Source organism: Giraffa tippelskirchi, chromosome 8 (assembly GCF_054371585.1).
Source record: "Giraffa tippelskirchi isolate mGirTip1 chromosome 8, T2T-mGirTip1v1.2.pri, whole genome shotgun sequence".
NCBI classification, from domain to species: domain Eukaryota; kingdom Metazoa; phylum Chordata; class Mammalia; order Artiodactyla; family Giraffidae; genus Giraffa; species Giraffa tippelskirchi.
In genome coordinates, this window is record NC_137282.1 from 121,159,508 (window position 1) to 121,175,179 (window position 15,672).

Consider the following 15,672-nt stretch of genomic DNA (forward strand, 5'->3'; position numbering starts at 1 on the left):
CACAGAAAGCCTGGGAAAACTTTTCAGTGGTCCAGGAACACTTTCTAGAGGAGCTCTTAATACAAGAATTCTACATAAGCACCACTGGGTTTCCCAAGGAAACCAGAGGGTTGTGTTTGGTCCTAGGAGAGTTTTCCTTAGAAGTTATGTTGCATCACATCTTTATACTATATGTCAAGAATTCAAATTTTGTGTTTTTATTATTTATTGTATTTTATTGTTATCAAAGATAAGTGCTTTGATCTGTGTCACATTATTGGTAACTACAGTGACTGCTTCTGTGCATCTGAGTTGCTTTTTATAAAGCAACTTGTTTGGGCCTCAACTTTAACTTGACTGGTTTTGTGTTTCCAGTTTGATGTCCAAAAGCTACGAATCTACTGTGACCCAGAGCAGAACAACCGGGAGACAGCATGTGAAATACCTGGATTTGTGAGTAGGATGGATTATTTTTTCCACCAGGTGTTGCTTCAGTACTTTCAAAGTGATACATAGAGTGCAGATAGCATGTGAGCTTTAATTTAACTTCCAGAGTTAATCTGTTTCTTCATTTTCAGTGCAAATAAAATGATATTGATTAAAACATATTTTGAGGTTCATAATTGAAATACTATTATTATGTATTAATGTACAAGTGTAAATGAAAGAGCCCAGGGAATGTTTTTTATCATCTTGGGAGTTGTTGTTGTTCCACTTCTTGAATAAAGCAGGGTTGGGCCTGCTCTAGAAAAACATAGAATTCATTGTCTGAATGTCCAGTGAGTAAAACACGTTTCTAAACTTCATTGATTGTATGAGTGAGATACTTTACGTGGCACAATCCTGAAGAGTAGAAAATGATTCATTTTCCTGTTCATTAGCATGTTTTCTCAAACCGTAATGAATGTAAAGTTTTCTTCTTATTGTTATTAGTCAGGAAAGGTTTCCTTCTATTTCTAGGATATAAGCAGCTTTCTGTTTATTTAGAGATTGTAATGCGTTAGGAAGAAAAAGATTATAAACTAAAATGTTAGCATCTGATCATATGCATATGTGAGAGTGTGAAATTTATTTTTCCCTGTGCAAAAAATGGTATGTTGTTGGTAATGTAGATATGATAGAATGTAAAACTTTTTGACAATGTGAATTCTCAGTGACATTTGAGCCCTACGTGGTTCTTCTCCTTGTTATAGTCTTATTGTCATCATCTTCCTTTTCCCTGTTAAACTGAGTAACCTATGGATCCACATCTTCTGAGAATTTGACAGCACAGGGCAGGGCATGTACGGGATCTATAATAAAAACCAACAATGGAAACTTCTAGAAATGGTTCCTTCTGAGCTTTCTACTTCAATTGTTTAAACAGTGGAACTTTTGTTTTATATATACTTATAACTTGGAATATAAATTTCTTTCGTTTAAACACTATAATGTTTATTTTAGATACTTATAACTTGGAACATTAATCTCTCCTAAAAGCATTAAGCAGTTATTGCATTTTGAGCGTCCATTGTACATACTTGATTTATTGCATTTCTCCGCTGACATTTGCCATGACTGTGACCACTCCATCCCCCGCCGCCCATGATAGAAGCATAGCTTGAGACTGTAGATTCTTGAGTTCTCATATCCACCTTCTGTGCTTTAATGGCTCCTTCCTCACTCTCATCTGTGACTTCCTCAGGTTTGTTCATATGCTTTTCCATCTTTATTCCCATCGTCTCATTTTCTTGTTGAACCTGTTATTGTTTGGAAAGACTACTAACCTATTTAAAACTGTGCATTACTCAGTAAGAAACAGATTGTTTAGCGAGAAACTTTCCTAAAGCAAATTGCATAAAATTGAATGCATGTAGTATGTGACTTGCTTAGGTGTGTTTTGTCTTTTTCTCTGGTTCTCAAGCGATTTCCAGGGTGCATGCATGCGCACTAAGTCGCTTTGGTGGTGTCTGACTCTTCGCATTGCTGTGGACTGTAGCCCGCCAGGCTCCTCTGTCCATGGGATTCTCCAGGCAAGAATCCTGGAGTGGGTTGCCCTGTCCTCCTCCAGAGGATCTCTCTGACCCAAGGACTGAATCCGAGACTCTTATGTCTCCCTGGAGAGTTCCATGGACAGGACAGCCTGGTGGATGACAGTCCGTGGAGCTGCAAAGAGTAGGACACAACTGAATGACTTTCATTTCACTAAGTGATTTCCAGAAAGTTCGAGAGCATAAAAGCCCCACCTTGAGGTAATTTTATTCCTGCGTGGCTCTTTTACCAAGCACACTCTCATCGTTGCTAATTTCTTTCCTTCATCCTATTATAAATGTAAGAATAACATATATAGGTAATTTTTTAGGATAGTTGCTATCGAAATGTTTTAGCTCTTACTGCTTTTGATACTTCATTTATCTCTACTCTAGACAAAGAAATATCTGTAAATTAGGAAGATAATTTAGAAATTTAATTCAAAACATGTCGTAAAAACGTGTTTGTTGTTGCTTTTCTTTCAGAATGGTGAGGTAGGCCTGGATACTATTATTCTCCTTATGGTAATATTTGCATGGTGGGACTGTTTAGCTTCCTTCCATCAATTGTAAGTATATTAGAGAAATCCATTTCTATGTGGTTTGAGTGTATCTAGTATTCATAGCTTGTTTGTGTGATGCTGAATTTCTTATTGGATTGGGCTAGATAACATTGGAAAGTAAATGTCAGATGTCTTTACCATTTCACATACACACATACAGACACACACATATGTGTGTACACGTGTATATGCATCTTGCCGTGTGGTATGTCTCCTTTTCTGTCTTTTAGTGCCTCAATGGTCCCAGTGATGTAGGTTCAACCGCAGCTCCCTGTATTTGCCCTCCAGGAAAACCAGGACTACAAGGGCCCAAAGTGAGTAACACCTAACTTGCTTTTTTTGTTAAAACAGACAAACTAAACCTGAGCAAACACAAAATTCCTAATCACCATTGAGCCTGATGTGAATATTCTGCCTAATATCTTAGAAGAGTTTAAATGGTGAGTTTTAGTGATTTTTTTTTAAAAAGTATATCCTAATCTGTAATTGCCTTTGAACCTTGAATTGATACCATGATAAAGTGGGGGAGAATATTATTTTGTTTGCTTGCTTGTCCATTTGTGTTTTTTTCCCCTAATGCCGCTACTGTATCCCAAGAATGATACTTCCTTACAACCAGGTAAAAAATGAAGAAAAATATGCTCTAAATTCTTAAATGTCTAAATGCTTAATCTGTCAAGATGATTTTCAGATAGAAAAATGAAATAAAAAATTGAAAATTGGTTTGAGTGTTGTGTTTGATGTCCAGTTCTAAAAAGAGAGTCAAAAGTATGTATATGTACTCATTTATATTTTTAACTTATGCAATAATTATTTTTAGAAAGTATATTCTTTTAGTCATTTTCATACATGCATATCTCCCAGTTGCATTTACATATTTATTTGCACATGTATCTGTATATATATTATTTGTGTGCCTATGTACTGTTTGTGTGTATTTGTATAAACACATATTCATTTGTGTACACACTTGTATATGACTGGAAATATGATGTGCATGCTATTTTATAACTAGTTACTTTTTACATAATATTCTGAATCTGTTTCTATGCTATTAAATATGAATGACTAAATTTTTTAAGTAAGTGGATACTGATTGTGGTGTCACTGAGACATAGCCTAAGATACTGAGATGTTAAGTGGTTTATCCATGATAGATAAATCTTGTTTGTGCTGCTGTAGCCCACCAGGCTCCTCTGTCCATGGGATCTCCAGGCAAGAATACTGGAGTGAGTATCCTATCCCTTCTCCAGGGGATCTTCCCAACCCAGGAATCGAACTGGGGTCTCCTGCATTGCAGGCAGATTCTTTACTAACTGAGCTACCAAGGAAAACCAAATCTTGTTTACTTAATAGTATTTAAAAATATCATCTAGATAAAATTGTCTAACTTGTAAGCAAGTATGATTGCTTAGCTAGAGAGAACGTTGTTGAGTATTGATCATTTATTACCTGAAGTGATCATAATAAATTTTGCTAAATATGAATTATAATATTCATTTAGATGGAATTTTCTGATAAATTTTAATCATCACAACTGAAAAATTTCCGATTTTAGATCGGTGATCTGAGAGAATTGAATTCTGGTCTTTTGCGCATGTCTCCCCATCCATTTTCAGGTGACAGTTTATGACCCACTTCAAACCTAGCTTGAAATTAAGAAAGAAACACAATTTAAGAAATAAAAGGATAAATTCAATGTAAACCTGTTTGGCTTGGAATCTGATTTCAGTCCTTTATAATCTATTATTGTGAACAATTTTTAGACTGCATTTAGGAAGATTAATTCAAGTGTTCTTCTGATAAAGTAGCCATGTTATTTAGGATGTTTTGACACAAAGGAAAAATACCTGCAATATGCTTCTCAAACAGTTTACCTTGCAAGGCAGCATGGTGTGACCTACCTGCCAGCAGACTATCTTTTGAAATATATTTATACAACTTTATTTAACTTGGAATATTTTACATCAAAATGATTTGATCTGCAAGAGATGTCATGTGGAAATAAGAGTTCCATGACATTGACCTCTCTAAGCCCGGAGGACCTTCCACCTGCTCAGGTTGCCCCCAGGGCCTTTAAGGGGCTGTCCACTCTGGAGGCAGGCACCCAGGGCCTCCTGATGTATCCTGATCTTCATTACTGGTCCATTAGGCATCTTGAAATGATACCAATTTTATTGCATATGTGTTCCTACAGAAACTTTTAGCACACCCTTTGTCTTATCTGTTAAAGCCTCTGATTTTCAGTATTTTCAAGTTTCATGTGTTCCTCATTTTCATTCTCTTTTCTTAGTCATCATCTCACCCCTTTGCCACCTACTACTTTAAGTGAAATTGCAGTTTTCCACTGATCTTCAAGTTGGCGTGCCTTCTTAATCTGCTTTCCATTTTCTTCAGAAAAGCTGGCAGGAGGACAGGAACACACACACACTCTTCCATCCTTTTAGGGCTCTTTCCCCTGGAGGTGGTTCCTTACTCACATCAGGGACCTGTATGTGAAAAACAGATTCCATAGCAACACCCTGAAGTTTTCTTCCTTTGGAGAACTTCTGGCCTGGAAAATTGATAGGTTTTTAATTAATGCAACAGAGTCAGAACTAAAACAAATGAAGCAATTTTACTATACATCCAGCTGAGATGTATTGGCCATTTTTGTTAGATGTTCTCTGGAGCGTTTTACAGATTTCCATCAGGCAGACTTACCTGTGCAGGAGAATATAGTCTTCCCAGTAGCCAGAAATTGGGTTCTGGGAGCTGAGTGTTAAGTCGTGAAAGCGAAAGAGGAGAAATTCACATGTGGATGGGTAAGTGCTGATTCTAAGATAAAGTCAGTCATCTGCTTCAAGTTTTCTCAACTTCCAACAAATATGACAACCCTAATGTAAAACCAGGTTAACTTAACCATGATAGCCCATACTTGGGCTTCCCTGGTAGCTCAGCTGGTAAAGAATCCGCCTGCAGTGGGAGACCTGGGTTTGATCCCTGGGGTGGGAGTATCCCCTGGAGGAGGGCATGGCAACCCACTCCAGCATTCTTGCCTGGAGAATCCCCATGGACAGAGGAGCCTGGCGGGCTGCAAGTCCATGGAGTTGCAAAGAGTTGGACACGACTGAGCGACTAAGCACAGCACAGCCCATTCTTGGATTCTTCAATAAGCATAGAGAAATATATCTGTTATGGGGCTGTGAGCCCCTGTATGAGGCTGGCTTATTCATTCTGTGTCCCTACTGTCAAAGGGAGTGACTAAATTAATGACATTCTGGGAATTAATTTTTTTTTTATATTGTATTGGTTTTGTATACATTGACATGAATCCACCATGGGTGTACATGTGTTCCCCTTCCAGAACCCTCCTCCCGAAAATGAGTTTTATATGGAAGCACTTCACCGTGAAGGTTAGTTCAGGTCTCCTTTGGAATTTCAGTGTCTAGGGTATTTTTTATTTAATGAATTATAAAATGATTGAAAAAGTAAGACTCACCTATCCCCCGATTAAGCCACATGGAATGCCTTTGTTCTATATGAAAGATCCAGGCAGTCTCCAGTTTACAAACAAGTCCCTTCCAAAAGACCTGGCCATGCAACGGCGGCTTCTTCCTCCACTTCGTAGCTAAAGGGACATTTGTGGGGACAAACTCCCCACATCTGATCTAATCTTCAGAATCTGCCTGCCAGTGCCCGAGATGTAAGAGAAGTGGATTCGATCCCTGGTTGGGAAGATATCCTCAGGAAGGAAATGGCAACCCACTCCAGGCTTCTTGCCTGGAAAATTCCATGGTCAGGGAAGCCTGGTGGGCTCCAGGCTGTGGGTTCTCAAAGAGTCGGACACGACTGAGCACACACACACACACAGAGTGAAAAAGTGGAAAGAAAGCAATTTTTTTTTCAACTTTTTTTAAAGGAAGAAGCAATTTCTTAATAACATTTTCTCTGAAATACCATTCTTTCTACAACTTTATTGATGCCCTTTGTTTCACCCTGATAATTCTACTAGTAATGATTCCTTTGGGTTATCAAAGTAACCTTGGGCTAAAATATAAAAGCCTTTGGAAAACTTCAGGAACCACTGGGCGTTCTCATATTTATGCTAATTTCCCCAAACTAAGTGGATTCCTCCTAGCTGAAGAGAATTAGTATTTGACTTTTGAGGGAGAGAAGAGGTTGGTTTTGGTGAAAACCAAACGAATTGGTCTTAGATCAGATACTTCTGTGGAGGTCGGTGGGTAGTCTCAAGGCACCGGGGTTTTGACAAGAGAGCTTTAAAACACGGGATTCAGGCCTAGGAGACCTTTATTTTAGGTGAGTAACTTAAAATAATTAGCTTACTTTTGTAAGTGCAGTTGTTTCTCACTTTGTTCATATTTGCACACTTGCAAGGCTGTGTGCAGGGATGTTTCAACTTAGTCCATGACATTCCCATTCCTGGCAGCAACTCATAAATTCTGTGGCACAAAATCAGTTCATCATAAGTAAAAATTGCTTTTCAGCTGAGTACTTATTTTTTGAAATTGCACGTTTCAACTAAAGTAGAAGAAAGATTGAGAATTTAGTCACAGTTGTATAATTGTATGTCATATGTCTAATTTTAATAGATTTGGAAAATTGTTTCCACATTAAGCTTGCTAGCCTTCCCGGGATTGGTCTCTGATCACAGTTTGCATTTTGATGTGGGCAGAGGGAGAGGCATTTAGGAGCATGGTGTCTGAAGTTGAATTAGCTGAGTTCCCATCTCCACTGCTGCTTTGTGACCTTGGACAAGTTACCTAACCTTCTTGGGCCTCAGCTTTCTTATATATAAAGTGGGAACAGTAAAATTACCTGCTTCATGAGATTCTTATGAGGATTAAGAAATTGAATACAGGTAAATCTCACAGGGGGCTTCCCTGGTTGCTCAGTGATAAAGAACCCGTTTGCCAATGCAGATGGCATACGAGATGCTGGTTCAATCCCTGGGTCTGAAAGATCCCCTGGAGAAGGAAATGGCAATCCACTCCAGTATTCATGCCTGGAAAATTCCGTGGACACAGGAGACTGGCGGGCTACAGTCAATGGGGTCTCAAAGAGTCAGACACGACTTAGCAACTGAACAACAGCAAATCTTGTGGAGCAGTGCTTAGTGTACAGTAAGCAATCAGTAAAGGTTGGTGTCAGCTTTTACTACAGTAGTAAAATTGAATTTTTATTCTAATTGGCCTTCTCTTCAAAAATCAGTTCAGGTTTTACTTTATTCTTCCAGTTTTTTTGGAAGCAACAGCAAACCTACCTGAGATTTTGCAAATAAACCAGTAGGGGAATAGTTCAAATAACCACTAAAACTTACCAGAAATAATAGAACCTGCAGAAGAGATTTTTTTCCCTCTGGGAGCCATTGACCTGTATTGCCTTAAGAAGTCACATTGGGTTTATCTTTGGGCTTAGTTTTGATTCATTTAAAATATTATCGTTAAGTATGTTTTGTACTTTTATGCAGCTTAAAAACACACCTCCTGTTTCTTCTCATGCCAAAGTTTATTTCAGCCTCATCATCATAGAAGTTAAACCTTCTCAGATCCTTTTGATCTTGTGGATTTTACTGATAATTAATACTGTACGAGTAAAGAGGTCATTAACAGATTTGATCTGACTTGAAATAATCAGTTCAGCAGTCACTCAGGCATGTCTGACTCTTTGTGACCCCAGGGACTGCAGCACAACAGGCTTCCCTGTCCATCACCAACTCCCAGAGTTTACTCAAACTCATGTCCATTGAGTCGGTGATGCCATCCAACCATCTCATCCTCTGTCGTCCCCTTCTCCTCCCGCCTTCAATCTTTCCCAGCATCAGGGTCTTTTCCAATGAGTCAGTTCTTCGCATCAGGTGGCCAAAGTATTGGAGTTTCAGCTTCAGCATCAGTCCTTCCAATGAATATTCAGGACTGATTTCCTCTAGGATGGACTGGTTGGATCTCCTAGCTGTCCAAGAGACTCTCAAGAGACTTCTCCAACACCACAGTTCAAAAGCATCAATTCTTCGGAACTCAGCTTTCTTTATAGTCCAACTCTCACATCCATACATGACTACTAGAAAAACCATAGCTTTGAATAGGTGGGCGTTTGTGGGAAAAGTAATGCCTCTGCTTTTTAATATGCTGTCTAGGTTGGTCATAACTTTTCTTCCAGGGAGCAAGCGTCTTTTAATTTCATGGCTGCAGTCACCAACAGCAAATAGTTATTGAAATTCTCCTTGGTACTCAGCATTGTCCTAAAACAGTGGAAAACATTTGGCCTCAATCCAAATGATGAACGAAGACCAATCAAGGGATAATTTTGAGAAAACTCTTGTTATAAATAAGTGATCAGTGAGTGACAAGGGAGCTGCTGTAGTATTTCAGGAGAAAAAGACATCAAGAGAAAATGCAGTAACAAGGAGGGTACATTGATTGGAAACCTTGTTATATTGACTCAAATGCAAAAGGAAGAAAGTCTTCCCAGGAGGAAAGAAAAAAACGAGAAAGATGGAATTTGTTGAGAAGTAGTGAGGCCAATCTGAACATGGTTAAAGAAAGATGGCAGAGAGGCCAGAAATCAGTGTGGATCCTCTCAAAATAAGAAAAAACTCTACTACCCTAGAGAATGGAAACACTGCTCTCTAACGCCCGGCTGACACTGGCTATCTTTGGATTAGAATTACAAATTGTACCTCTTCAGCAAGAAATTACATGTCACTGCATTACTTTTCTCCCTGAGTTTACAGCTATTCCTTTTCTATCTCTTTTAAAAACGGCATGTCCCTTCTCTTCAGCCTTTCCACATGGTCAACCTCCTGGGCAAACATAAGGAAAAGCCCATCCCTTCTCCACTGGCTCCTTGATAGAGTTCACACAGTTCTTTCCATTTTTCCTGTTATGTTTCAGAAACAAACCTCCCTCGCCAGTAGCCTGAAGTCGAATTTCAGACCTGAGCACTTGGCTCTGTGCAAGTTCCCTTAGCAGTGGCCATTAGTTAACATATAATCACTGTGGTGTGTGAGAATGATTTCTTGCTGTAGGTGTGAAGCCCTGCTGAATTGCAATCAGTTATCTCTCTGTAGTAGTTCACCGATAAATGATGGCTGAGACGTGATCTTTTTCAGCAAGATGCCCCTCATGGATTCCGTAATACACAAATATGATATCATCATTATTATTATTGTTTTTGGACACACCCTGTGTTTTTTGGGATCTTAGTTCCCTGCCCAGGGATTGAACCTGTGCCCTCGGTGGATGGAGTCCTAACCACTAGACCACAGGGAATTCCCTGATATTATTCTTTGAAGTATTTCTTAGAATTAAATTATAAAACACACTCACCTCACAAAAAATGTTGCTTTCATTGTTTTTCACACATGGTGACCATCTGAATGGTCAGTTCAGTTCAGTCGCTCAGTCGTGTCCGACTCCTTGTGACCCCATGGACTGCAGCACGTCAGGCCTCCCTGTCCATCATCAACTCCTGGAGCTTGCTCAAACTCATGTCCATTGAGTTGATGATGCCAACCAAACATCTCATCCTCTGTCATCTCTTTCTCCTCCTGCCTTCAAACTTTCCCAACATCAGGGTCTTTTCCAATATGATTGGTCAGTATTGGCCATTGGGCAACATGCTACAGCTTTTAGAATGTGTCTGGGCTTATTGCCAGGCTATACAGAATAATGTTCCTGGAAGGTCTCTGGTTGGTGAGGACAGAGTTTGTCTTTTAGGTGTGACATGTATTCAAGGACTCTGGGAGCTGGACAGAGTTGTTTGGCTTGAGCCTGGTTTTCATGATCCTTTGTTTTCATGGGGCTCTCTTGTAGCTCAGCTGGTAAAGAATCCGCCTGCAATGCAGGAGATGCTGGTTTGATTCCTGGGTTAGGAAGATCTGCTGGAGAAGGGATAGGCTACCCATTCCAGTATTCTTGGGCTTCCCTGGTGGCTCAGCTGGGAAAGAATCCGCCTGCAACACGGGAGACCTGGGTTCAATCCCTGGGTTGGGAAGATCCCCTGGAGAAGGGAACGGCTACCCACTCCAGTATTCTGGCCTGGAGAATTCCATGGACTGTATAGTCCATGGGGTCGCAAAGAGTTGGATATGACTGAGTGAACTTCACTCTTTCTTTCACTTTTCATTTTGATGAAAACATTCAAATTGTAGAAGTTTAATATTGTGTTAAAATGAAATTATAAATATAGGCAGAGACACACCGACTACATTGACAGGAATAATTGTTGTACAGCTTTAAACTTGACTCCCACATGGAAGATCACATAGCCTGTGGACTTTTTTTTTTTAATACTTTTTTTAGGATATAAATTATTCTTATTTTTATTGAAGTATAGCTGACCTACAATGTTGTGTTAATTACTGCTATACAGCAAACTTATTCAGTTAAGCATATACACACACATACACACACACACACACACATATATGTACTTTTTCATAGTCTTTTCCATTATGGTTTATTGTAGGATATTGAATATATTAATGGTTCCCTGTGCTATGCAGTAGGACCTTGTTGTGTATCCATCCTGCATATAATAGTTTGCCTCTGTTCATCCCAAATTCCCAATCTATTCCTCCCCCACCTCTCTATGCCCTTGGCAACCACAAGTCTATTTCTGCCTTTGAGTCTGTTTGTTTCACAGGTAAGTTCACTGGGGTCATATTTTAGATCCAACCTGCAGGTGATATCATATTAAAAATAATTATAAATTGAATTGTTATATCATAAGTCATGGATACCTGTAATGTCTAGAATAGAATTAAAGTTGTATATTTCTGAGTGAAATATTAGTCGTTGAAGCCATAATTGTTGTGACATTGCATAGTTTGTTCAGAATTCTAAAAACGTTTCCTGGCATAAATACTGGCATTTTACATCAGTGAAAAGTACTTCCCTTGTTATACCTGTAATGTTCACAGAATTAAACCCCTGAAATATTTTGTAATAAAAAGGCTTTACTTTTAAAAGTAACTATGATACCATTATTCTAACCCTATTTGCGGATTTCTAGTTTTACATTTGTTTGTTTGTTTTACAAAAAGCTGCCAATGATGGAATTGGTTTTGAACCCTGATGGGCTCTGACTGAATCAGTAGAGTTGGTAGTTTTGGACTGAGAACTTTTTTTTCCTCTCTAGGGTGACCCCGGACAGCCTGGGAATCCTGGCTACCCCGGACGGCCTGGTCAAGATGGTAAGCCTGTGAGTACAGAAAGCTTGGTCATCTCCAGTACTGGGATTCTAGGGTCAATGTAACCTCATTGCACGGGGCCATGTTCAACAGGCAGGGGAGGCTTTATTCAAGACTGTTGTCCTAGAGGAGAGTCAACTCCACACAGCTGAACCAGAGGGAGGGGGGCTCCTGAGTGCTGGGTGAGCTGGGAGGAAAGTGCTGGAGGCCTTTGAGGGGAGGCTGATCCAGGGCTGGAGCGGATGGAGTTGCTCCTGAGTTTGGCAAGTATCCTCCGAGTGATTAGCCCATCTGTGTTTGCTCGTTTGCACCTGTCCAAGTTGGGCTCCTCTCCTCTCTTTCCCTAATGGTTCCCTTCCAAAGGGATGGCTCCTGGGTCCTGGGGAAAGACCCGGGCTGTCAAATGGGCAAGAAGCTTTCTAAAAGATTTACACTTCAAAGGACCAGAGAAAGAATTTAGATGATCAGCTTTCTAAAATAAATGCTATAAGAAAGGAGATCAGGAGTGTAGAGTTGGGAAGAAAAAAACTGAAGTTTCTTCAAGCTGAGGGCAACATTAGGGTTAGCTTGATCAACAGAACTAGTGTATAAGTCACCTAGGTATCTTCGCAAGAGCATGCATCTTCACTACTTTTAAAAAACTGCCTAGTGAGTTCTTAAGAGCAATGAATAAATGGGCTCAGAAATCCTATTTTTTCCCTTCATATCTTAAAGTTTTCAAGTTAAAGATGATGTTATTTTCCTGAGAATATATGCACTATTGTATCCCTATAATCTGACTTTAAAAATATCCTGTAAAGTTCATAGAGAATTTTAGGGATATTTATGAATTAAGGAAACATAAAGCTTAACCACTTTAAAGCAACCGAGGTAAATGCTTACAGGTAAGTCATCTGTCAGGATGTTTATCATAGTAAGCAAACATGAGATATTAGCTCTTGAATGTTAAATAATTTTGCCAAAAGAGTATCTCCTGGGAAACTTGATCATGAGATATTAACTCTTTCCATGAAGCCTGGGAAGGTTTATACTGTGAGTCAATAATTTTCAAGGCATGAAAGAAGCACAAGCCTTATGTTAAACCACCAGCACCCCAACCATCAGGACTGAGGAGCTTGTTCAGTCTCTGGCAGAGGTTTGCTAGCAAATTTCATACAGAAGATACTGCCAGCTTTGGAAGTGGCAATGTACTGGTGCCTTTCACGTTTGGGTTGCGTGGGAAAGGGGTTAACATACAGGGGAGCCCCTGTGAGAGGGACAAGGGAAGGCGTCTGCAGAGATGACCAGGCGGTGGTCAGCTGGGAGCCGAGGAGCTGTTGGACGGGGGTCGGTGCTGTGAACTGACAGCTCCTCCACCCAGGACTCATTCCCCGTGCGACGGAGATCTGTGTGGGGTCTGCAGGAAGGGAGTGATGCGGCCTGACTCACGATTCAGAAATAAAAATGAACATTCTGTGGAGCGATCACATGAGTGTCAACTGAAAAAAAAATTCATAACCTAAACGTTGAGAACTAAGCTTTATTCAGGGGACTTCCTGAGGACTTCAAGCCTGGGAGGCATCCTCTCAGACAGCGTGAGGGACTGCTCTGAAGAGGTAAAGGAGAGGCCAGAATATAGAGGGGTTATTGCAAAAAAAGATCAGGTGGTCCAGCCACCAAAAGATTACCGGACATCTCAGCTCAGGAATTTAGTGGGTTTCTGCGTTTTGGAGGCTGCCTGAGGCTGGACTCCCTGAAATCGTTCTCTTGACCTGCACCTCAGCCGTCTGGAGCCAGTGTCCCGTGCCTCCTCACCCCGCGTCTCCTCGGGGCGCGTCGCGGGGGGCTGCTGCGGCTGTCCGCTCGATGGTGGGCATCCCGTTTCCACCCTGAGTCTCTCAGGGTTCACTGTCCGGGCGGCTGGAAAGAAGGGGCTGCAACGTCCTTTGCTTCCTGATACGGCAGGTGGCGTTTTCCAGGCACATTCCCATTCTGTGCCCAGGCTGTTGAATTTGCTTTTCATAATTTTTAGTTTGGCTGGGCTGGGTCTTCAGTGCAGCGTGTGGGCTCTTAGCTGCGATGCTCACGCTTCCTTGTTGCGGTGCAGGAATTTCCCGGACTCGCTGGCGGCGGCGCCCGGGCTTGGTTCCCCCGCAGCGTTCAGTTTTCAGTCGCGTGAGTGGGAGTGGGAAACCGTGCAGAAGGTTATTTCAAGATTGTGAGCGCGGCCTGGGTTAAGCGCCAGGTACTGACGAGGATGGGCATCGGAGGATGAGATGACTGGACGGCATCTCCGATGCCATGAACGTGAACTCGGGCGAATTCCGGGAGAATTCGGAATGGTGACGGACAGGGAGGCCTGGCGTGCTGCAGTCCACGGGGTCGTCAAGAGTCGGACACGACCGGCTGAGTGAAGGACAGCAGCGCTGGAGGAGGGGGAAGTGGTCAGTCTGGAGGATTTTTAACGTGAAACTGAGCAGACTCATTGTCAAGTCAGATGTGAGGCACGAAAGAGCCCCGGAAGCATCACAGGATTTCAGTTTGAGCAGCGTGGTGAGTTTTGGGGCCCTTTTCTGGGCTGGCTGACAGAATCTCAGGACTGTCGAGTCAGAAGTTGGAGAGTGAACGCACAAGGGCTCTGTAGCATGTGGATGCATCTGAACCCACCAGGGCTGATGAGATGATTCAGGGAGTAAGTACAGATAATTGGAGAAGAGAAGGGGGCAGGAGGCTGTGCTTAGGGCTCTGTTCCAGAGGAAAACAGGAGGAGGACCCAGCCAATGAAACTGGTCAGTGAAGTCAGGAGGACTGCATGGAGACGGTGTCCTCCCAGAGGTCAAGTGAAGACTGAGTCTGAAGAAGGGGGCAATCCGTTGTGTCATCCCTGCCTTGAGGGTGATAAAAATGACATGTGTGGCTAGACTGTTGGGTTTGCTTTATTTTTTCATGTGGCTGCTCTGGGTCTTCACTGCAGGCCCTCAGCTGCGGTGTGCTTGCTTCTCTTGCTGCGGTGCAAGAACTTCTCTCGCTGTGGTGCAAGGCCTCCGTGGTTGTGGCACACGGACTCTCTAGGTGTGCCACATGGGCTTAATTGCCCCGTAGCATGTGGGATCTTAGTTCCCTGACCAGGGATGGAGCCTGAATCCCCTGCTTTGAAAAGTGGATTCTTAACCACTGGACTGCCGGGATGGTCCCCTGGATTTGCTGGATGAATGTCATTGAGGACCTTGATAAATAAGGTTTCAGGGAGAAGCTGGGTAGAAAACTGGATTTGAGAGAGGTGAATCAGGAGGTCAAATGGTCACAGGGATACAGATGCTTCTGAGGGGTGTAACAGGGAAGAGAGACCTGGAGCGGCAGCACGTGGAGGATATGGGATGGAGAGGTTTTGAAACAACAGGAGATGTTAGAGCATGTTTCTGTCATGATGAAATCTAGGTGGAAGGGGGGAAATGTGGTGATTTGGGAGATAAGGGATATTCTTGGGGAAAAAAGACTTGGGTGGGTAAGAGCACTGGTTCCACTCGCAAGAGGGAGAGTGTGGCCTGGGTGAGAGTCTAGGCAGTTAAATATTTACATGGGGGCAGAGAGCCAAGCCACTCAGTACAGCAGTAGCTGGGCGTGAGGATGAAATGTTTGCCATCAGAGTGCTTCTATTTGAGTTGAAGGAAATGAGTAGATTTCAATCCTAACATCTCCCCCTTTTCCTCTATCCACTCCTGTTAGGTACCTGTCATTTCTCTTACACCCCACCCCTTTCTCAGGACAGCTACGTGTGTTAATACGTGACCTCAGCGCACTGCCTCATCCCCACTTGGAGGGGGAGTTCCATGGTGATCACACAGAGGGAGGTGGGCTTTATGAAGGTGAGCCGTCTGTCTGGAGACCCCTCCCATGGGACACACTCTTCCCTCTTCCTGTTGCTGGAAGGTGCAGTGCTGTCCCGGCT

At 41.9% G+C, this 15,672-nt stretch overlaps 1 protein-coding gene across 1 annotated transcript in view; it reads left to right on the forward strand.

The window, feature by feature from the left end:
* The window catches only part of COL21A1 (collagen type XXI alpha 1 chain), a 201,884-nt gene that overhangs the window by 84,153 nt on the left and 102,059 nt on the right, over positions 1-15,672 (forward strand). The window contains exons 9-12 of the mRNA XM_081524368.1: positions 355-432; positions 2,475-2,483; positions 2,782-2,865; positions 11,693-11,755. Of these exons, the coding sequence (XP_081380494.1) occupies positions 355-432; positions 2,475-2,483; positions 2,782-2,865; positions 11,693-11,755 (234 nt within the window). The remainder of the gene's footprint in view (positions 1-354; positions 433-2,474; positions 2,484-2,781; positions 2,866-11,692; positions 11,756-15,672) is intronic.